This window comes from Saccoglossus kowalevskii, chromosome 9 (genome assembly GCF_978046115.1).
Source record: "Saccoglossus kowalevskii chromosome 9, keSacKowa6.1, whole genome shotgun sequence".
Lineage (NCBI taxonomy): Eukaryota > Metazoa > Hemichordata > Enteropneusta > Harrimaniidae > Saccoglossus > Saccoglossus kowalevskii.
In genome coordinates this window covers 13158231-13183419 of record NC_140649.1, presented here as the reverse complement: position 1 = coordinate 13183419, position 25189 = coordinate 13158231, and the positions used below count along the sequence as shown (strand labels likewise).

At 36.1% G+C, this 25189-nt stretch overlaps 1 protein-coding gene across 1 annotated transcript; it reads right to left on the bottom strand.

Moving 5' to 3' along the window:
* Positions 1-1188: 1188 nt before the first annotated feature.
* LOC102809684 (low-density lipoprotein receptor-related protein 12-like) lies at positions 1189-25189 on the bottom strand. The gene is made up of 8 exons (XM_078010648.2): positions 25063-25189; positions 17794-17936; positions 17014-17239; positions 16482-16670; positions 15578-15720; positions 13705-13930; positions 3479-3673; positions 1189-3376 (listed from the first exon to the last, which is right to left on the bottom strand). Exons 1-8 carry the CDS (start codon positions 25139-25141, stop codon positions 3303-3305), a joined length of 1275 nt encoding a protein of 424 aa, XP_077866774.2. The 5' UTR covers positions 25142-25189; the 3' UTR covers positions 1189-3302.

Below are 25189 nucleotides of genomic sequence, written 5' to 3'. Positions count from 1 at the left end.
TTAAAATTACGTCAATTAGTCGCGTAAATCCAAGGCCAGAATCCCAGGGCCGACCTGCCGTTCACAAAAACACTCCTGTAGATTCGTGTGCTACAGTAACTCATGAGTAGACATCATCTTTATAAAAAAAAGATCATAACATTTTCCCTGAAAATTACATGGTCATCAAGTATTGCAATACACTACATAGTAATATAGCATTTTGTTTAACAATTGTAATATAAGTGATGATATAGAAAACATTCCCTGTAGACACAATCAGGGTAGAACAAACTCCCAGACAGTACATCGCATGGAGACAATGGCATTTAATGTGAGCGTACCATAATCCGTTAATTGTTAAACCACCTATTTTTTTAGCTGTATATTATATAATATGATTTATAAAGCCACAATAGGACTATTTGTATTTTAAAATAAAGATTGGAATTAGTGACCTTTTAGATCTACTGTGAAATACTTTATTTTCGCGAATATACCTTTTTGCTATATTTCACATTCAACTCGTCATAAATCAGTAAAAAAATCCATGCAAAACACTCAAAAACACTTTTCAGCAAAACTTAATTCCAGCTAAAATAAAGTATTTCACAGTACATCAACGTTCATCGTCGATCCTGTTATATTGTAATTTGTTGGCAGTAACTCAAAAATTACATTATCTAAACACATGTTTTCTGAGATAATGTTCGCCGGGATCTTGTTCTGCCGGAATCCAGTAAATTTCAAATTCAGGTTAACCTCAAAACATATTTCGTGCTCGTAGGATTAGCGAAGGTGCGGGTTAAACCCATACATTATCCATGGAAGGTCCAAGGCCACTTCACAAAATGTCAATAGTCGCTAAAGTGTTAATTCCATAGACAAACATACACAATTTACAGAGGGCGCACAACCATCGCATAAGCCATGATAAGGAGCTATTTTGCTTCGCATGAATTGTGAAGTTCAACTGGATTTGAGATCGGCGAAGGCGCAATAACAGAAGTAATATTATTATTAGTCACTACGGATGCGTATATAATAAATTATTATAAATTGAATTGTATGGACAAAAATGTAGTAATAATGCGGAATATGTTGCATATTAGGCAGTTATATTGAAAAATGACCACCATACTGGATTCCTGGGTGGCCAGTAATGTTCCCTCATTAGAGTCGCTAATATATTGCAAAGAACTCTACATCATATCTCAATAACAACATTTATACAAAAGTATGTTCACATTTTCAATAAATTAGGCATCACAAGATGTCCATCTTTGAAAAATGGCCGATTTCTGAAGGTCAAGCAACTGCCAACATAATCTACTCATACTTTAGCTACAATTCTATAAAAAAATTCCCACAATTCATCATAATTTGATCTTTTAATCAACTTCTCGAGGGCTGCTAAATGAATGAGCTGAAATAGTACATAATATTGTGCAACTTGTTTGACTAGTAGTGTTAACAAAAACTGGCTGAGTGAGAAGCAATACAGAATTTTAAAACAAGGAAACTCTTAAACGATTGTACCGATCGCCATTTTGAAGTCTGGTTTACTAATTCCCATCTGTATGCATCAACACAATGATTATGGAAATCAGAACGATAACAACAAGGCTTGAAGCTCTGAATGCTTAGAAGCCCAATAAATTTACTGTATGTCTGTGTCTTGATTCATCAGTTTATACAGTTACAGTTGTGTGTAATAGCATGCAATGTATTGATAAGAATAAAGGTAGGTAAATTATTCAGACACCATCAAAACTATGATTAAAATACCTTATATATATATATAAACGCTGTAAATATGCACATCACAACCACAAAAAGTGAACTCATCTTCAATACAAATTGTATTTTTGTTATAGTATACTGTGGGTGCAATTGCATTAAATTAAATGTTGATTGAAAATCAAACTATTACACATTAGCTAAAATCTTGTGGGATAGTATATGTATACATGTAATTAAAACAATATATGTATACATATACTCTCATAAATTAGACAAGCTTGGATTTTTCATAAGTGGTAGTCACAAGACAGTGTTACTAATATAGATTGTTCGTAAGCATTGTACACAAGACGTTGCAACTAATATGGATTGTTGTTTTGTCCTAATAACAGTGTTCTGGGTTACATATATGCCACGCCTATCCATCTTGTCAGACAGGATAATAATGTTGCTTGTTACCACTCAAACCAACATGTTGCATATTAGGCAGTTATATTGAAAAATGACCACCATACTGGATTCCTGGGTGGCCAGTAATGTTCCCTCATTAGAGTCGCTAATATATTGCAAAGAACTCTACATCATATCTCAATAACAACATTTATACAAAAGTATGTTCACATTTTCAATAAATTAGGCATCACAAGATGTCCATCTTTGAAAAATGGCCGATTTCTGAAGGTCAAGCAACTGCCAACATAATCTACTCATACTTTAGCTACAATTCTATAAAAAAAATTCCCACAATTCATCATAATTTGATCTTTTAATCAACTTCTCGAGGGCTGCTAAATGAATGAGCTGAAATAGTACATAATATTGTGCAACTTGTTTGACTAGTAGTGTTAACAAAAACTGGCTGAGTGAGAAGCAATACAGAATTTTAAAACAAGGAAACTCTTAAACGATTGTACCGATCGCCATTTTGAAGTCTGGTTTACTAATTCCCATCTGTATGCATCAACACAATGATTATGGAAATCAGAACGATAACAACAAGGCTTGAAGCTCTGAATGCTTAGAAGCCCAATAAATTTACTGTATGTCTGTGTCTTGATTCATCAGTTTATACAGTTACAGTTGTGTGTAATAGCATGCAATGTATTGATAAGAATAAAGGTAGGTAAATTATTCAGACACCATCAAAACTATGATTAAAATACCTTATACATGTATATATATATAAACGCTGTAAATATGCACATCACAACCACAAAAAGTGAACTCATCTTCAATACAAATTGTATTTTTGTTATAGTATACTGTGGGTGCAATTGCATTAAATTAAATGTTGATTGAAAATCAAAACTATTACACATTAGCTAAAATCTTGTGGGATAGTATATGTATACATGTAATTAAAACAATATATGTATACATATACTCTCATAAATTAGACAAGCTTGGATTTTTCATAAGTGGTAGTCACAAGACAGTGTTACTAATATAGATTGTTCGTAAGCATTGTACACAAGACGTTGCAACTAATATGGATTGTTGTTTTGTCCTAATAACAGTGTTCTGGGTTACATATATGCCACGCCTATCCATCTTGTCAGACAGGATAATAATGTTGCTTGTTACCACTCAAACCAACACGTTGCCATCAAGCTGATCAGCACGGTGGTCGCTGCATCGGTTGCTATGATTACCGCTGTTTGAATGAAACAATAAAAAGATTGTTAGAAACCACAAATTGTTGCAAATAACAAATCTTGACGTAAATGTCACAGCATATGAATGGATCGTGACTTACCATTGTCGTAGTCATCGTCACTGTCACGGTCAGGCTTATCAGTATCAGGACCAACGACTGGACAGTATTCATTGTTAACTATTTCGTCCTGGTTGTTCGCACAGTTATCGATACCATCACAAGTGAGATCATTGCTGATACAATAGTTATTACCACAATCAAACATTCCCTCGTTGGTGCATTCTGAACTATTAACTGAATAAATGAATATATTGCAAATATCAAAACTAACAATTATAATATGTAAAATTATGTTTTAGATTATTCGTAACAATTCCGCAACGCTGGGCTGCGGCTTCCGGAGATTAGCACAAGTTGATCATCAATGGGTCCTTTTATTAGTATATTAAATATTAAAGAATCGTTCAGAAAGTGGAAAAACGTATGAAAATTGTCCCACTAGCTGACTTGATAAATGCATGGGCGAAACAAAACGAAAGGAATGATACACGTCCTATGATTGGCACTATTTTTTCTACCGTTTGACCTTCTTTCGTTCATAATATTGTCATGATTTGCTGATCGAATTGGACGAAATATTTGCATATTCATTTTTGTGATGGCTGCAATAAACGTACATACTTTTGTCGCTCCCAAAAAAATGTGGCGCCGCGCTCTAATTATATATTCATCATGTCATCCTGCATATTAATGGTAATCAGGATTTTGTTTCGTTCCATGCATTTAGCAAGTTCGCTACTACATCAGTTTTGTTATGTTCTGTCATATAAAAGCAGGACCCACGTGATCAGAACGAAAGAATGACCGACATTTTGGATTTTAAGATGGCCCCCATCAGTACGTAAACAATGTAATATATTTGCTCTTGGGACACCTGTTGGACCCGATAATGTAATAAATTCCCGATAATGTAACACGAATTAACCGATATTGTAACAAAATGCAACAGATAGTGTTTTATCTTATTGAAAAACATAGAAATAGTGCCTAAAATTATGTTACGTTTCAGGGTGTTGTTGAACCCGATAATGTAACAATTACCGATAATGTATCATTAACCGATAATGCAACACGTATTAACCGATATTGTAACAAAAACCAATAATGTACAACATGCAACCGATAGTGTAACAAAAAAGGCAACCGATAATGTAACACAAAATAACTGAAAATGTAATAGATTATTTTTCCAACTGATAACGTAACAAGATGATTACCGATAATGTAATAATACGTATATTTGCATTGAAATTGTTCGCCTTTTCTAGAACGACGTGGGAATTACTGTTTTTTACACATACCATCAAACACAAATTGATTGCAAATCTTCATGTTCAAAGGTTGTGTTCGGGGTTGCTATGAAGACATTAAGAATTATGTGGCATCCCCCAAAAAATATGGAGGATCATTTTGAGTGGGTGTAAAATGTGTTTTGTGAAACGGCAAAATATTATGTGTTAATGATGTGACTACCCACTACTATATCTCCAGCATTCCACATCGGTGTACATGTGGGAACAGGCAGTGGTATAACTGGAACATTGTGTGTGTGGGAGTAGTCAACACATATTCCTATCGAACAATGTACACAACGCCACCACTCTTTTTATAAACCCGACAAACTGTTTTGAGTCATGTGAACAACATGGAAAATACACTTGACGGAATTGGTGATCTACGACCAAACATCGGTAGAATGTGTCTATAGCATGCATGCATAATAATGTGTAGAGTATATAGCTGACAACTACTTTGCTCAACTTAACCAATTAAAAATTTTCTAAATTTATATGTTCATACATGTGGATTAGTTTATTTGAGTACAAGTTTTGGTTATATAATAACCTCGTTTTGGAATTCAGCCAAGTATCTCCTTGTACAATAAACGATCTTTCAACATTAAAATCATAGTACCAGTGACACATCACCCAAACAAAGATCAGTTCCAAATGACACCAACTCTGAGCCAGAATTCTTATTTTAGTTGTGAATGTTATTGTTTTTGTGATGAAAGTAACAACAATAAAACTATAGAAAAAGTATATTTAATGATAGGAATTTTTATTACAATGTTGAAACGATTAGAAAGCTGTTATCCCATGTGTTTTAATTCAATTTAGGGTCCCAATTATTTAGATTTGTCTATCTTATAATATTGAAACAGGAAGTCAATATTGTGGCATGCCAATCTAAAATGCGTACATTGTTTCTAATACGAATGGCCTGCTCGCCCTAAATCTGTTCCTACCTCGCGGCACAGGGGAATATGAATTGGTGGGCTCGCCCGTCTCATTTACAATAAATATAATAAAAGTTTCGCAAGTTGCCATCTGTAATACAAAAATGGTTTAATATATAATTTTCAGAAAAAAGAAGTAATCCGAGTTAATTAGGCAATTACAATGATGAGAATGGGATCCCTGTAAATGAATCTTGTGTCACGACAAAACATTGAGAGCGCCCGTTGATAGTAACTGAACCTGTTAACGCTCAATTATGAACCACAAATATCACTTCCGGGTCAGACAATTTCGGGCCTGCGTACGACATGTATGACTTTCTCTCAATGTATGGGTGACATAGTAGGTCCTCAATCCCTTTAGAATACCTTCGTATACACTGATACAACTGCCAAGTTAAAATGTTCAGTTAATATTTTCCGCCTTTACTTTCTCAGTTCACTAGTTTGATCCATGCGGCCATAGGATATGGAAAGAGGACATTATCGGATGAAGCTTAATATACAATCCAATCTTTTTAGATGGGTCGTTTGATGTCCCAGTATCAAACTGTACAACGACACAGAAGTCAGCTATCGTCAAATTCTATCGAGGTAAATGGGTGTAACAACTGGATGCAAATCTGCCAAGAGTCATTGAAACGGCAATTTTGGTTGTATTAGTCCATCAGCTTGGCCGGCAAAAATCCCACTGCTTGGTAATCATGCCAAATCGTGTACAGTGGTTTATTTCATTTCAATCTTTTAAGGGTTATCCGTTAGACACCACGGGGCTTGAACAGGAAAACACACGGAAAAAAATAGCACAAATCTAAATGAAGGGAAAGAAATCATAGTTTTTCTGCCATCACCCCAGAGTTTCTAATAGTCCACCTCATACCACATGAATGTCACGAGGTAGGCTAGCGTCCGACCATAGTTGTGATAACAGGCACGGCCATTTACGTCGTGATGTGGGTTCTTTAGCACTTTTCAAATTATAATATCGAAATAAGCCAGCTGATGGGTTGGTGGCTCATGTACACAATGAAATACGCAGTAATGTCGCAAAGTATGTTTTAGTTGTACAACAATTTTACGATATCCTTAGTACTCAGGGAAACGTGAATTCATTGTACCATAGAAAAATTACCACACATAGGCAACCCATATAAACATCCGCAAAACTGACTGATTCTTGGCGGGGAAAGCTCCCCAACATACATACAGAACGACGACACTACCTAACGGGTTGTTATAAAATACAATGCTATTACAATCCCAGCACTCCCGAAAATAAAAATACAATACTTTCGCCAATAAATTACACAAATAATTACCATAAATAATATTTAAAACACAGCCAATAATCCCTAGCCTAATATGTGTGTAATGAGTGCAAGAATTACCGGCTTCTGTCGGGCGATAGTAGAAACGTTGCTACACATACCTTTAGCTCGAAACCAGGCCTGGTTTCTTGTAGATTAATTCGTAGAATTGCACGTAGTATACGAGTCTAGTCTGCCACTGTCCCTAAACAACGTCCGTCGACTAGGCGAGTAACATGCACACCACGTAGAGATGGATTTATTCTCCACGTTCACACACACCGCCTCCCTGGCTCTGACTGCTGTCTTCTTTCGTACTGTTGTGTCTGCCTCGCCTCCTGGGCTGTGTCGGCAATTACTTTTTATGACGTCCCCCCTGGCATCATTGTCATGACAACTAAGCATATTTAAATTCGCTTGCAGATATCACTCAGCACAATCATTCTTAGGAACTACTAAACAGGTAGCGGGGGGGGGGGGCTAACCGTGCGATGCATAACGTCTGACCATTCGTATTCATTTACGACACGCGTCTTTTGTGAGTAGAGTAGAGTCGTGACATGTGTGTCAAAATCTGTTGGCTATAATAATCCCACTTCTGGCTGTACAATAAATAAATGTGTTTCATGACGAACTATGTAGCAATTAACTTATGCACGGGTTTCTCAAATGTTGGTATCATTGAGACTATTCAATTTAGATCCCAGACTTAAAGGTTAAGTCAAGGCTAACAACATAACACTACTAGATGAAATAGCTTGACAAATGTAAGAGCAAGCAATTTACAGTTTATTTATATCACTTTTCATTCTCTAGATAGGTAGTCCGCCATCTTAGTTCTTCAGCAAACGATTATAGGTAAAACATGACATCATATCCACTGTTGTCAGAAATTGCGAAAATGATTTTATCTACAACTTCAAAAGTTGAACTTCAAATTGGCTGAAAGTTTAGTACATGGTATACATATACCGGTACATATAAAATAGTTGTCATGGCAACAGTACTGAAAATATTCATTTTTGTGTTTTTCTACCAAATACTCAAATTATCTTATATTGTATACAATTTATCGATGTGAGTAGGTTATATCGGTGATATATATATATATCCTGCTGACGACAAAAAGGGGAAAAGTGTCATCTAGTTTTAACGACTAAAATAATGATTTTTATTTTGTTACATTTGTGGCAATATCTTCACTTTATGTGTATTTGTAACATTCTAATATCCATTATTATGCTCAGCGAAAAGTTGAACAAATTCCCATCAGTATTTCTAATGTTATAGACGAAAGCATTTTTTAAATTGTTCACAACAGTGGTAATCCTTTGCCGGAGATTCAAGACGGCGGACTATATAATATTGATGATAGGTCGAATATCTAGAGAAAGAAAAGTGATATACAAAAACTGTGAATTGCATTCTCCTACATTTGTAGAGCTCTTCCCCAAGGAGCATTATGTTGTCTGGCTTGATTTCTCTTTTAACTCACTGGCGGGTCCGAACATTTGGAAACAGGGGGAGGGGGTACTGCTGACTAACTGTCTAGTTGGTGGAATAGCTTTGATGCTTGAAACATTTTTGTCCTCATATAATAAAGAAATTTTATGAAAATAGAAATATATGAAACTACAGATAACCTCACATGAGGTTTCTAATTTCTGAATGGATCCATTTCAAAGCATATATATTTACTAGAAAGAAAGATTAAAACAAACGACATAGTAGATTTACTTTATAGACTGACTATTAAGAAAACTGCAAGCATTGTTTCTTCAGTTTTGAAAGCTTGATCTTTGTCTTATTTAATTGGGGGGAGGCTTTACTCTATCCAATCTACTTTTCCGTAATAGTCACAGTTTCCCTTGTGCGGATTACTTTATTCCAAATATACCGCCCCATCCAGCGTATTTTATAATTGTAAGCACCATTCTGTCTACAAAATATAAAACACCAGACAATAGTCAAGTAGTGTGCAAGTAGATATTATTCTTATTTTCTTAACTGAATCAGTGATGTAGCTAACTGCTTCCTATTTGCAAGCCGTAATAAATACAGTCTACGCCATGGTAATTTACTATGACAACAAGCTACGAGAAAGTGAAATAAAAACGTGTGTAGAAAAATCGTTTAATGAAACAAAAGGATATGGTAGTAGGAAACTAAAATATCATATTCCTCAAACCTACAATGGAATCAGTGAGGAACAAATACAATCAATCACGAACTCATACACGCTTGAAAGCATGATTCACAAACAAGCCAGTTTTTAAACCCATAACCGCCCGTGGGATACAGATAAGGCACCAAATCGATCTGGTTAATATGCATCCGGTTGAGCTTTGGCTTGATAATCAGAAGTACAGATACATCATGTCACTAATTGACGTGTTCAGTAGGTACTTGTGGTTGCATCCTTTAACTTCCAAAAGGAGCGGTGAAATTGCTGATCATTTAAAGACCATATATAGAGAGCATGGCCCTCCGAGGTCCTTGCAGAATGATAATGGGAAGGAATTTCAGGGAAGTTTGCAAACGTTGATGAAAAATCTGAAACATGTGAAAAAAAGGACTTGCTCGGAAGAAAGATCTGCACAAACTCACTGAGAAACGTATATGCATGTTTGCAAAAGTATCTCAGTCGAATGAGAAATATAATGCTCATATCGTATCCAGTGGGATAAGACGTCGACCACCCTCAGTATACGAAATAAACGAAGAGGATTTGGTGCGTGTGCGTCATCCCCCAAAAAGGCCAAGGCAAAACTACATCAGGAAGGATCGGATTCTGTCAAGTAATCTACATATCACCAGATACAAGATTATGTTTAATGACAAGGACTTAATTACAATTGATTGGTATTCTTTAAAGGACATCACCAGTTTGACTTAAGCGGCTGAACGTAAACGCCAAAAAATGGTTTCTAGTCTTGTGGAAAACAAGAAGAAATACTATATTCCGCAGAGTAGAGGAGATTGGATTAACAGGTATGGATTTATCGTGGATCTGGAGCCCAACGACGATAGTCAGTTTTCTGTATCACTAGTTTTCCAGATGTTTAATGTGCAATTCATAATACTTTCGTCAATTGGACCTGGAGGAACAAGACTTATTCCACCGTATAAAACATATGATGATAATATTCCAACTCAATAGCTGGCACATGATTCAGAGAATCAAGGGGAACACTACTACAGCATTCAAGGAGATGTTATAAGTCATAGTCGTACAATATCAGTTTTTAATACATCAAATCAAATACCAATCAGACCTAAGAACAACAATGAACAATTGGAAGTGAATGACACGGAAGTAGGCACTGATGAACAAGACAGCGACGCACTGAGAAACTAGATGATTATGTTGCGGAAGTAGGCACCGATATACAAAATGGTTATATCATGAATGTATCTGCTGAAAAACAGGATGGTGGGAATATATACGTAGAGGTTGAGACACAGAGTCACGAATCAGAAGTACGTGCCGAGAAACAGGCCTATGACGAACCAGAAGTAGCTACTGATAAACGGAATGGTAACATGGATGAGGATGATGTCATCCAGCTGGACGCATGCGCGGACGAACAGGGCCATAATGAACAGGAGGCATGTGCTGATAAACAAGATGATATCGAACTGGAAGTAGATGCTGAGAGAGAAGAAGGCAGCGTTCAGGAAATAGATTCTGAGAATGAGGTTAATATTGATGTTGTGCATAATTACGCATTACCTGCGGAAATATGGGGTGAAATAAGCTTTTTGGCAATGCACGCAGATATAAATAGTTTATGTTACATTAGTAGTGTTTGTAAGCTGTTCTACTTCTTAAGCAACTTGCTGTCACCGATGCACTTCACTGATGGACTTTTTCAAAGCACGACTTTCGGGGCATATTGGGTACCAATTAAGCCAGATATTGGGTATCATCAGTCAAAATGAGACAACAATATAAGTTCAGAAACTAATAAAAAAAGGTGGGCAAAGATAGTGATCTCAGTGAGAGTGTGCGGGAACTGTTGACTGGAATTTAAAAAGTGGTGGTACGCATTGATAACATTACGCCTTGTTCAATGGGCTGCAGATTGGTATGCCATTGTGAATATTTTCTGGAAATAACTGTTGCAACTTTCGTATTTTGAACTTTGTGTGCGTTTACATGTTGTTACTACAGTTTATATATATATTACAACGAATGGATGGCATTTATTAGTTTTGAATTTGTTATGCATTTATATTTTGCACTTGGCAGTTTAAACAAAATCGTAGTTTCACGATGAATAACCAAGATACCAGAAATGACGTCTTGCCAACTAGTCGTATTATTGGCTTATTAGATTCCATTTCACTATTCAATATTAATTATTTCATTATTGAATGTTAATGATGGGCGTTTCATATTTGATATGCACTTGATATGCATGTCTTTATCTTCTGTTACGTGTTATACATGGATCTGCAATGTGTCACGTGGTATGCATGTCGCTTCTTTGTATCGCATGCCATTCACTTATCGGGGTCATAGGAGTTACTACTTATTTTGCAAGTCTTTCAAGAAAACGTCAATAAAGCCGGTTTCAGCACATGTTTGACTGTGATCAGACGTTTAGGTAAATGTAGACGTTCATTAAAATCATCGTGGTTTGGCATTTTACTATTACACTGACTGCAACCATACACAAGCTTTGTCACAAGTAATAAAAGTGCAATATTATATCGAAAATATTGTCATATTTTGAAAAGAATGTAGTATACAATATATCGTCTTTGGTTAGATGTTGATCGAAATATCACTGCCAATTATATCAAACGTATCTTCAAATTATTTTCAAATATGACTTGACAAAACTTTCAAATTATATGGACTATATCATCAAATATTGACAGATGGATCAACCCAAACTCCCATCGAGATATGACTACAATATCGAATACATGTGCACATTTGGAGCAATATATAGCCCGAGTAATATCAGACATAACGTTATGGCCGTTCATGAATATCAATGCTGTATTGAATATATACAATTTATTCAATGATTTGTTTCATATTAACAACGAATATTTATATACATATATATCTGCATTATCACAGTTACGCTTTTTTTCGACGATTTTCGATGATTACCTGAAGCACATTTTTAAAAATCGCTTGGGACTACAAAGCGACTATATTTCTGGCAGCTTTTTACTCATATACGTCTCATGACTATTCATGACATCAAAACTATCGAATGCATTCGATATTATATCCATATCAATGATAACAGCATTATTGATCAGTTTCGTCAAACATTGACAATTGCAGACCGTAACGCATTTTAGGTGCCCCACACATGGTGTTGGCATGTCGTTAATATTGATGTTCCTATTTGCAAACATGTTATTACATTATCGGTAATCACTTTTTGCTACAATACCGGTTAATACGTGTTACATTATCGGTTAATTATACATTATCGGTAATTGTTACATTATCGGGTCCAACAACACATAAAAACGTAATTTTTGGCACTATTTATATGTTTTTCAATAAGACCAAATGTACGTTATTTTCAATAATTTTACTCTAAAGTAAAGAGAAGTGATCAAAAGATCCGGGGTGCTCCGAGGAGCTCCGCGCTATATGAACATTTATACAAGGATATTCACAAGCTGAAAGTTCAATATGGCGCCTGGTTTTCGCAGGCATAGACTGATTGTAAAAATATCATATCACTTCAAAATTTCACTATTGTTTAGAATCAACAACTTGCATGTTTAGGATAGAGATTATAAATGTTTATTTCAGGAATTTGATAAATAGATTGTTTTTACTTATTGTATTTACTAGTGGCGACTTCGCAAGGCTTTAACCGTGAGACACTTCGCTGGTAATCACGTGATCATGCCAACGACTGCAACGATTGGCTGATCGCATGTTTACATGCATGCCACGCCTCAGAGAATTTTAGGATAGAGTATTTGTAACATTTTGTAAAAGAGAGGGGATAACGACAGAGCTGGACAGCGAGGGGTTACTTCAGCTGACTATTTGGATGAATAAACCTGTATGCGGTATCAGCCAAGCGAGACGAAATACCCCTTCCTCAATGATAGTGCTCAACACATTTTGTTGAAGAAAAACATCAGCAGACTTGCGTTATATAAATTTGCTATAATATAAAGAAAAACAAATCACCCCCCCCTCCTCCAACAAAACTAACTAGTGGAACGCACACAGTATAAAAATAAACAAGAGAACAAAACGGAACCGCGCATCCTTGTAAAATGTAGGTCAGAAACTCAAATACGTGTAAGTGTTTTTCCCGAGTCAGGTACTAATAATATTGTCTTCATGAACGCTTTCTCGAAGATTTAACAAAAATACGGGCCGTAAATATTTGCTGTGTCATGTTGCCTTGTTGATGTAAAACATCGGATGCCCTGATGTCTTTTTGAATAAAACAATTATTTCCTAATAAAAACGAAACATAGTGTTTCGAACTTAATGAAAACTCGCACTTTGTCAACAACACAGAACTATGCGTCCCTGTTAAATCTAGGTCAGTTCAAACTGCGTAAATATAATTATAGTCGCAAAACGCATTCATTGACTTAGAAGCACTGGCATTACAACAAATGGGAAATCCCCAATAAGGCATGATGTATTCTTATCAATTTTCGACCTAATCTTCTGTACTGTATTATGTATATTGAAGACAAAAAACAATACTCACATATAACTGCAGTATAGGTTAACGAAAATCCCTTTGAAGTGACGGCTTCATCAGTAACCATTCGTACCATTACTTTGTCCGATGTAGATTCGTGGTAGTGTCCTTCAATTATATCGTTTGAGCAAGCCCTCAATAACAAGTTTGAATAATAACTGTCACCATCATAAATCTCAATATAGTCAACACAGCTTGTATCATCAAAGTATTCCAAATCTATGTAGTCATACTAATAAAAACAAACATCCGTATAAATGACTATGTGCAGCTTCACTGGGAGTAAACTGCTGTAGAAAACATTTGGGACGGTCATTTGTTCAATACATCTATTCAACTGTTCAATTATACAACAAATACATACGCCACGCCGATAGATCACCACTCCTTGTCTCCATTGATGGTGTACTTTATTTCAGACAAACTGTATAGTCATGGAAGACGCCTCTAATAAGAGGTTAAAAAGATTATTATCTGACATTCCTTCTGCACCAAAACAAAACTGGTCATTCGACCATCACCTCTGGCTCTGTTTGATGAAAGCCATCTAACTTAATCAATTGTTGGTTGTTGCCGCGAGCCTAACCATCACAAGTATCAACACAGCATGTTGGCTCTATTGTATATTTACGTTTATACCAGTTATACTCGTTCAAATCTCAAAGCGTTTGCAAATGTCTCTGTCATACCAATGTCATCGTAATGTGAAAGATTAATTTGAGTGTTATTAAACCTTCACGTCAGAGGTACCAAGTTCGGGGATTCTCCACCTTTCTATCGAACAAAGACACACAGAGAATCGAATCGTTTCAACCTCTCAACTCAGAGTCACATCGGAACTCTCCCAAGACCGCGTTAAGACGTGTGCCTCGTGGTGAGCTTGCTACAACTAACTGAGATAAGCTTTATTCACTTTCCAACTGTTAGCCAATCTTCACAGAGAAGTTTAAAAGCTCGAGGCGTGGCCTCCACACATATAGCCAATCACGCAAAGTATTCAACACGCCATAATGTCTGATTAATTGCCCTCGATGTCGGGACATAACTCTCATATATACTTATAGGCGTCTTGTTGACTTAACCAACTTGCATAGTCGACCATTATATCAGCCAGTTGTTCCATTGACTAATTCCCTAACATACGAATGAACCTGATCATGACAAGTTACGAGCAGGTGTGGATTATCCAGGGTCAATCGTGAAAGTCTCCGAAATACATGAAAATATAAATCATGACACAACAACAAATATCTCACGAGTGTCACACAACGAAATTGCACGAATATGTAGGTTTTTCATGGAATAAATATAAACTTGTGGGGGGGTCATACATGTCCATAGAGCTACCCTGGCTGCTTGTTATTTGAGGGAGATGCTGATTTATTCGAGTTACGAAAACATCAAGTTACAGAAATTACCACGCCCACATTTCTGGAACCACGCCCAGTTTTGCGGAACCAAGCCCAAATTGTAACCCGATGTTCAATAAACAGTTAACAGAACTTCGAGTTACTAGCAACATACATATAGAGTTTTATGTTGCACTTACATTACACTCAAACATTAAATAACAGTTAACCAAACTTCGAGGTACGGGCAACATATATTTTTTGTTTGTTTAACTTTCAAATTTTTTAACTCGAACAATAATTAACAGTTATTCACATGGAGTTACAATTTTGGCGTGCTTTCAGAAATATGGGCGTGGTCGTTTCAGTAACTTGAACAATTCAGCATCTCCGTTGCAGGTAATCATTATCTATAGACGTGTACTAGTGATGGTTATGTATACCGTCATTCTTTCGCAAAAACTATTGAATGAAAAACAAACAGTGGGAATTCCTATAAAAGAACACATACAGTCTAGAACTAGTCTTACCAGGATTATTATTTGGTGTTCTACACTTGGTGCTTCCAGAATTACGTCACACTGGAAATCATTTCGGTAAGTAGCATATTTCTGTGATTCAAGGCGACCGCCATAGCCCACAATAGTTTCACCACAGTTATCTTCTAAGTATACTGAAATTGAAAACATTGTACGATATCATCAATTAAATATATCTCATTCTCACATATTTAATAAAACACCTACAGTATATTACTATACATCTGTCACCGTACCACCATAAGTTACAGCGTGCCGTGATATTGCGGTATTTTACAGGGTATTTTCATCCTACCAAATTAGGAAATGCAAATTCCACATATGGAATGGTTACGCGCGTAAGCGTCCTCTAATAATAAAAACAAACATAGCAGCAACAAGGATTTGGCTGCACACAAAGAAGTTCGCTGATTCTGCTCTAAAATTTTAGGATTTCGGCATTCCCGTGATGTATCATTGGGAGGAAAAGATGTATAATAATGAGGTTATTACGAGGATACCGTAAAGTATGCACTCAAACAGTACTCCGTCGCATCGGTCGATACTTCATCCGCTGTACTGTCTTCGTGCATACTTTACGGTATTATCGTAATAACTCATATTATAAAACACTCGTATTTTCGAAAAAAGCAGTAGTAATTTTGGAGATGTGTTTTTCGAAGTAACGAACACATTTTGTGGGAAATTAGGCACTTGGTAAACACCCAAATGTATTCTTTCTCAAAATAAACTACCAAATGTTTGCAGGGATACAAATGTAATTAAAGAGTTTATTGATAGAACATAACGATGTACAGACGACACTGTTTCAGTTGCAATGTTTACCCCCTGTTTTAATGAAAAAACAAATTTTGTCGACGTAAATATTACAGCATATGAATAGATCGTGTCTTACCTTTGGTATTGTCCTTGTGACGATCAGGCTTATTTGTATTAGGACCAACGACTGGACAGGGTTGATTGTTAACTATTTCGTCCTGGTTGTTCGCACAGTTGTCGATACCATCACAAGTAAGATCATTGCTGATACAATAGTCATTACCACATTCAAACATTCCCTCGTTGGTGCATTCTGAATTATTAACTGAATACATAAACATATTGCAAATATCAAAACTAATTATGATAATATGTAAAACTATGTGAATACAATGTTTGATGGCTCATAACAATTTCACAACGTTTCCGAGTATTAGCACAAGTAATACGGTAAATTACCAAAGAACCGTTCAAGTGAAAAAGGGTGAACATTGTCCTACATCAGTTTTGCATGCTCCTTCATATAAAAGCAGGACCCAGGTGACAACAAAACAATAATTTCTCCCTATACCATGCACCGTGAGAAATTTCATTATTTTGAAAGATTCTTCTCCGACCTAATCTACAGTAGTATATTATTCATGCTGATGAGTCAAAACAATACTTACATTTAACTGCAGTAAAGGTTAACGAAAATCCCTTTGAAGTGGTGGTTTCATCAGTAACTATTCGTACCATTACTTTGTCCGATGTTGACTCGTGATAGTACCCTTCAATTATATCTGTTGTACAAGCCCTCAATAACAAGTTTGATAAATCACTGTCACCATCACGAATTTCAATATAGTCAACACAAGTTGTATCATCAAAGTATTCCAAATCTATGTAGTCATACTAATAACAAAAGCAAACATCTGTATAAATGACTATGTTCAGCTTCACTGGAAGTAAACAGTCGTGGAAATTTATTTGGGGCAGTACGTTCGTTCAATACTTACTTTCTTCCGTGCAGGGCCGTCATGCGGTGACGTCGCGCCTATTGATCATCACTCTAGAAAGTGTACTTTATTTCAGAAAATCTTCCTATTGTATGTTCACTTTTTATACCAGTTATACTATCTTGTTCAAAGCTCAAAGAATTTGCAGATGTCTCTGCCGTACCAATGTCATCGTAACAGCAAATGTGTCGGATTAACACACCACGAAATTGCACGCGGTTGCCACATTTCCCATCGTAACCTTCTACAATTAATGCATTTGAATATATTATGCCAAATTATGGATTCTACTATGCTATACAACTAGTCGCAATGAATGAAACCATAACACAGATTGTTACTATGTCTGGTTTGAAGGATTTTGACAAATTCATGAATTAAATATAAATTTGTGGGGGTTAGGTCATGTGTACATATAAAAGAACACATACAGTCTAGAATTAGTCTTACCAGGATTATTAGTTGGTGTTCTACACTTGGTGCTTCCAGAATTACGTCACACGCAAAATTATTTCGGTAAGTGGCATATCTCTGTGATTCAAGGCGACCGCCATAGCTCACAATACTTTCACCACAGTTATCTTCTAAGTATTCTGAAATTGAAAATATTTTACGTTATCCTCAAATAAAAATATCTCATTCTCGCATATTTGTTATTACAAAAATAACTAATGTTGATTGGTCGACCACTTAGTTTTGCATACTTGTATACTGATTGTGCGTCTGCTTGCACCATAAATCTTGGGAGCACTTTCAGGTTGTTCAATTAAACGCAGCTCAAATTAAAAACACCTTTAATATATTATAAAACACACATATTTGCAATCAAAACAGTAGTAATACCGGAATGGTATTTATTTTTAAAGTAATTAAAACACTTTGTGGAAAATTAAGCACACTGTAAACACACAAATATTTTGTTTTAAATAAACCACCGAGTGTTTAAAATGTGTATTGATAGGACATAACACACCCAACTCAATACAGCAGTACTCACCAAAATGAGGTAAAAGAAATTATACTGTCTCGAACTAGAAACACTATGTTATATATGCCATTTAGTAACTAGACGACCACCGAAGATGACATATATCAACACATATTGCCAACAGAGAACTGTAAATCAAGGCACGTGGCGGCTTACCTTGTGGTCTAATGTGCCTGTCATTAGCTTCGTAACAGATACACATGCGTAGTAAATAGTAATACTGGGCTATACAGGCGTTAATTCCCTTTGACATAATCAATACAATCATTTCCGTCACAGCGATTTTTACTGGCGGAACTTTAATGCTGAATACCATATAACCCATCTATGGTGATTACAACACACATGTGACAATTTGCATCTACTCTAAATGAGCAAACAGAAAGTTGGTCGTGTTATGTAACCCAGAAGTCGCCCTCAGCAAATTTGGACAGGTATCCGTGTGGCCACTTAGCGATCGACACAATAAATAACTATGTGACGTCGTGGTATTTAAAAACTGCGTGGTTATGAGGTTGTTGCTGTCGGCGTTAAATATCAAAGATAGAAAGTCTGAAGTGCAACTGTCAGTGACCGCGTTTACGCAAAAACATGCGTATATTACACGTCAAAATCACATTGTACCACAATTATAAACCGTACAAACTACTAATATGTAGGCAAGAAAACAACAACAAAAAAGTTTAGTATTCTTGATGTGACACAAGGCGTCACTGTACTCTCACTAACCCTTTCATAGCATTATTCGTTGACGTCGAACTAAAACGGTGTCATGCCAATGCTGATTCAACAAACGCCGAGTATACAGATTTCGTAACACAGTTCACATCACTTTGAACAGTATATTTACCGCCAAAAATAGCTTTCCCGTCCTCATTCAACACTCAGAAACGAACAATTAATTTCTTATAAATTTTCACATTAACAGTCCACATGTTATTCGATGAAGGAACTTTCTGCGTATTTTTGACATCCTAGTTTATTGTCCGGCAACAGCCTTTTGCATTTATGTTATATTCGGATGGTGTGTTAAAATTGCAGTAACTTCAGAATTAAATGATTGGCAGCCATGTTCACCTTCATAAACATCATTCGGTATATTCAATTCAAATACAAATGCACCGTTCTAAAAACACCTTTTCGTGTTGTGTCGGATTATTGTTAATTACAGCTCTGCTGTGTCCGGGACTGTCCATGCATCAATACAATGTCTAATTCTGCAAATCCCCACATTCTTTTGTTAAAGCATTATATTCTTCTCGTTTCTTTCACAGTCGGCAGAACATGACAGTTTTAGTTTCTGGTTCGAGTTTTTTCAGACCTAGCTATCCCGCTTCGCGAACTAACTGATAAGTTTTCTCTCGAACAAACTTGGCTTTCTCGCTGCAGTGGACACTCTCAGTCTTCTACTGTAATATTCGTGAGATTGGGTGAGTGTGTTGAGAGTCTGTCGCGGACCCGGGGATTGACGGTAATTCAGAAAAATCTGAGTCATTTTTGTTTCTTTTAGTCTGTAGATTAGAGACTGTAGACTTTGACATTATTGCCGTCAGTTTCTCGAGTATTTAAGACACCATATAAGTCCTTGCATTGTCTTGTCTCTTCGTGGGCGCGGAACTTGAAAACTACGAAAAAATAGGCTTTTATGTTGTTGTCTAGTGGGCGGAACTACAACAAAAAAGTTACAATGTGCTGTATTCACACGTTGTTATCAGTAACTGCGTCAAAATTATGGGTTCCAATTAGCTAAATATATTGCTTAACAAGTCATTGAAAATGACACAGTTCCCGTTCAAATTAATCCCCATGTACCAAATTTGGTCTTGACAATAATCAAGAAATATATGGTAAAATACCAAAACAGTGTACATACTGAGTATGACAAATAAAAAAGAAAAAAAAAAAAAATGGTTTACAGTGCACTGATTAAGTACAAGTACTTTCAAAACATTGTTCAATGCAATGTCCAATGTCTAAAACGCAGTGACAAGATCAAAGTGAACTTCAGAAAAGCACCCAGAATTATTTGGTTCGAATGAAATGCAGCTATTTAAATCAGCAAGCAACCTGTAAATACATACTGGAATGACATGTTAAGATAAGTTTTAAATACAATATGTCCCATAGCAGTATCCATAATCATTAATTATGCCTAGGTTTGACTGTTTGTCAAACGTGTACTGACTCCAGAAGTGATACCTACATATTACAGTGAACCTTAATGATCGCAACCTGCAATCACTAATTTATCATGACCTGTTATTTCACAGTTTGAAGTGGGACCAGCACTGCCTTCTATATCATCACTTAGCAACAGAATCATCCTCTTATTGTACAAATAAAGTTGCATGAATCCACACAGAAAAAAGTGGTTACGTGTTTTTATTACAAACTTCATTTTGTGTACAAGTCTAAATACATAGTTCTATATTCAGATTTTTTTGATAAAATAAAAGTGTCATAAATAAAGATTTTTAATTGAAGTCAGCAAATCTTCTCAGTAATAGATTTGTGTATATTGCAGAACTATGAGGTATTGTTGCATGATATAAGCTATCAAAATTGTCTTTCAAATCCAGATCCTGTGAAAAAAAAATACAAAAAAATAATTTACACACAAACAATATACATGTCACATCCACCGAAACCTTGCAAAAATAATAATTTGGTTCTTTCAAACGCACATTTAAACAAATGAATTAAAACAAGTGACCTTGGACGTAGATGGGGCTGTGTGAAAGATCGTGTGAAAGTATGAAAGATCGTCACGATATTAACGTAGCTAGTTCACGTCATTTAAAAAAATATTATTTTTGTAAACAATAACTGGTAAAAGATACAAACGAGAGCGCCAGTGATCAAATACAATTGCACTAATAGATAGACGGTGCAGTCCATTGACCACCGGCTACGGGTATCGAACAAATTACCTGAAGTTCGTAGATCCGCAACGATACAATTCCCGAAATTTCATATATCGTTACTTACAAATATATGATTTTATATTTTAGTCCAGCGTTCACGGACTGTATGTGGGGCTTAGTATCATGACAGGACCGACGATCCCCCGACTCTGCAGTCATTTTGGAGGTGGATAGCAAAAATTAACTTTTAGTGTCTTCACAATAAAAAGACTGGGATAAATCGTCATACACTTCTATTTTACCGTTTATATGACTTTTAGTTGTTATCTCGAGGCTATATTTCGTTTACAAATGACATTCTATACTACTGATAACGTAACACTCTGGCTAATCTCTCAAAATGGCGGGCGAACCTCGATCCTCATATATTCAGTTTTCTCTCGTAACAGCACTCAAAATCGTAATCACATGATACTGTTGTGCCAATGATTTTTTATTGTAATAATCGAACCAGAACGATTATCTTGAATACGTCCAAAAACAGTAATGTTTCAATGCATGGTTGCTATTTGTGACGATCGAATACAAAACAACCGTGAGTGCTTGCGTAGGGCAGTGAGAAGAGGCATTGTCCATTAGTTAGCCCCGATCTTAATAGTTATTATATTTCAGTTAAACGCAAGACAATATTTTTTTAGCCAACACAAATTGAAATAGATAACTGGCTTGAAGGAGCTTGAATGATAAACGAACAGGCAAAAATATTATTGCAGCTTGCATTAATTAAATAACATAAAAACCCGCACTTAGTAGATAAAAAAACAAATTACTCCACTGTACTTACCAAATAATTTAGTGATCTTCAGACTATTCAGTCTTAATTATCGAGAAGCGACAACAGGCATTCATAAACATGAATCCGAACATGAGGTGTGTTAACATTTATCTCACTTAAGCGAATCGTCTTCCAAGATGCAACATTTGAACACAATGTGTGACTTTGCCTGAACGATAAGACAATGTAGGGGAAAGGCAGGGTCCAAGTACGTGGTAAAAATATTGATAATCTTTATTGCAATCATTTTCAAATCAGGATATCAAACACAATACAAATAAAGGTAACATTCTGACAAAACAATATAATAATACAACTTTATTGACATTAATTTAACAACATTAAAACAACTTTGTATTAGATGCATGTAATTTCTAGTCCATTTTAATCAGAATCTGCACATTTTGGGATCTAAAATAGCTGCCAAACGGTCAAAATTGATCTAATCACAAAACAAATTCACGTGCATATATATACCTTCATGACATGTATGTGTACTAAATTTGAAAAGAATCCACCAAAGTATGTCTGAAATATGACCTCGCACGCATAGTACTTCCAGTTTCGGACTACCTCCCGAACGGGAACTAAAAACGCAGTGAAAAAAGTTGTTGATTTCTCAGTGTGAGTAGGAATGCATGTTAGTCACTGTGTTAATAAATTTGTACACTCGGCGTTTGTTGAATCGGTGTTGGTATGGCACCGTTTTAGTTCGACGGTTAGTGAGAGAACAGTGACGCCTGTCACATTAAAAAGGTAAATTTTTGTTGTTGTATTCTTGCCTACAGAGTACGCACTTTGTGATTTTTATGGATAATATACGCATGTTTTTGAGTAAACGCGGTCACTGGTCATCATCAGACGGTTTCGCTAAATCCAGCTTTCACAAGGCGACGGACGAATAAAAGAACTTTGTACAGCCAAGACTTGAGTGGGTTAAGAAAGACGAAAGCTCCGTGCGGCAAGACGTATCTGTGTCTTGTATAGTCGAAGTCAAATGACGTGGCAATTTAAAAGGCATTGCAATGTGGTCTTCGATAGTAAAAATACGGCTATGTCCCATGTTTAATTGCAAATTTGTATCATGCGATGAGTCGTACATCATTTTCTCGTTGATCGTCAGATGTATATCCATATATCAGCAGTCATGTTGAATGTTACACTCGCGAAAACATCTCTGACTCGTGATTACGAACGAGTTGGGTCTGAATTAAGACGAACCACCGAGCGCTACGCAAGTTCGGTTTAGTGGGTATTGACATAAAACTCTCTGTTAATCACCAGGCCAAAAGATGAGCTGGTGCTATTCATCGTTGCAAAGTTTGTTTTAAGTCAGTGAGCATGTATATAATAACATTACTCTATGTTCCAGAATTTTTAGCGCAGGCAGGCTAAACACCTCGAACACACATGACTTTTCACGCTATGATTTGCCACATATCAAGCTGTGGCAGAGGTGATTTGAAGAAGCGCCATCTTGCGTGGAGAGTGTAATAACATATGCAGTTGAGGGCAGTATAACAAGAACGGCAACTATATATGTGAGGGACAGAGATTGAAAAACGAGTCAGACAGTTGTACTCTGTCAGACGTTCTACAACCCACCAATGCGAACCCAGTCAATGGTCATGCATTGTGAACATAATCGTATATTGATATAGTAGCATTGACAACACTAATGTTTTGTCAGATATTACAAAGCAGTTCCCTAGATCTAAATTGCATTGAATTCTAGTCTAGACTAAAGCGAAACACATAAACAACCGTCGCCAATAACAACGATCCCACTACGTAAAAACTCCAGGTGAGTTTCTGTCCACAATGCGAGTGATATCGAAATAACTTTTTTTGTAATTAAAATGCACAAAGTGTAGACAAAAGTCCACGGACTTCTTAGCATTCATCTCTCACAACTCAGAAAAAAACATCAGTTAGATATACGAGTTGCGTCTATTCAAAGCACATCCTGCCAACACGTCATACCAATAAGTAGTTTGGTAAAAATTATGTCTGAGTACATACGGAAGACTAACCAACCATTGGAATAGTAGTTTATAAATAAATAAACGCTGCTCGGACTGATAAGTATGATATATTGAAGATAATATTTGGTAATCGTAGTCCTAAATAACTATTAAAAATAGCTAAAAACAAGAACGGCAAAAACGAAAAACCAAATATACGAAATTCGGACGATTCGTATGCATCATATTTTTTGTTTTCGAAACGTCTTTTTCTAATCGTATATTTGGTCCCAAGGGAGATGTTGAGGTCAAATATCCGTTCAGTTGTATCACTATGAATGTTGTATATTGCATTTCATGTATTAGATGCGGGAAACTTTATATTGGTTCTACAGTTCGTCGACTGGGTGATCGGTTTGCTGAGCATCTACGGCAAACTAGACAGAAAAATCGTTATTATCCGGTTTCACTTCATTTTAATTCTAGTGGACATAATATTACAGATATGTCTATTTCTGGTGTATGTGTTGTCAATGGCAACGAAAATCAGCTCAGGCGTGTCGAGGAGGAAACTATATTCCGCCTTGGAACTAAAGAACCCCATGGTATTAACAAACAGTTCAACTCATTTGTTGAGCTCACTACCTAGGGCGCGTTATTTGTTCTATTGTGGAATTTTTTGTGATTCTAACTTATAGTTCATGCGCGTTCTTACGTTCCTATGTTCTACCTGTACGTTATCACACTTGCTTCTATGCTATCGATAAAGAGCCATTGCTCGAAACGTCTTTTTTAGCTATTTTTAATAGTTATTTAGGACTACGATTACCAAATATTATCTTCAATATATTATAACCAACCATTGGGTTAGTTAGTCAACAAATAAAATCGTAGGTGAAGTAAACTTCACAACATTGTCATATAATAATTAACCAAAAGACGTACAAATACTAGTAGCCTGGGTGAAGATGTTGTCTGTGCCGATGCTGCACAGTTGACTATATTACAGTACTGTTGATATGCTGAATGTTAGCGAAAACAACAAAGACAAAAAAAAATCTTTCTCACCTGTTGCGTCACTTTTGTCGATCATCTGAAGCAATAGAAACAGCAGTAAAGTCGCCTTTCGACTAGTTATTACAGCCATGTTTCCCCTTTAAAAAATAGCAACCAGCCTTTCTAGAAATCAACAGCT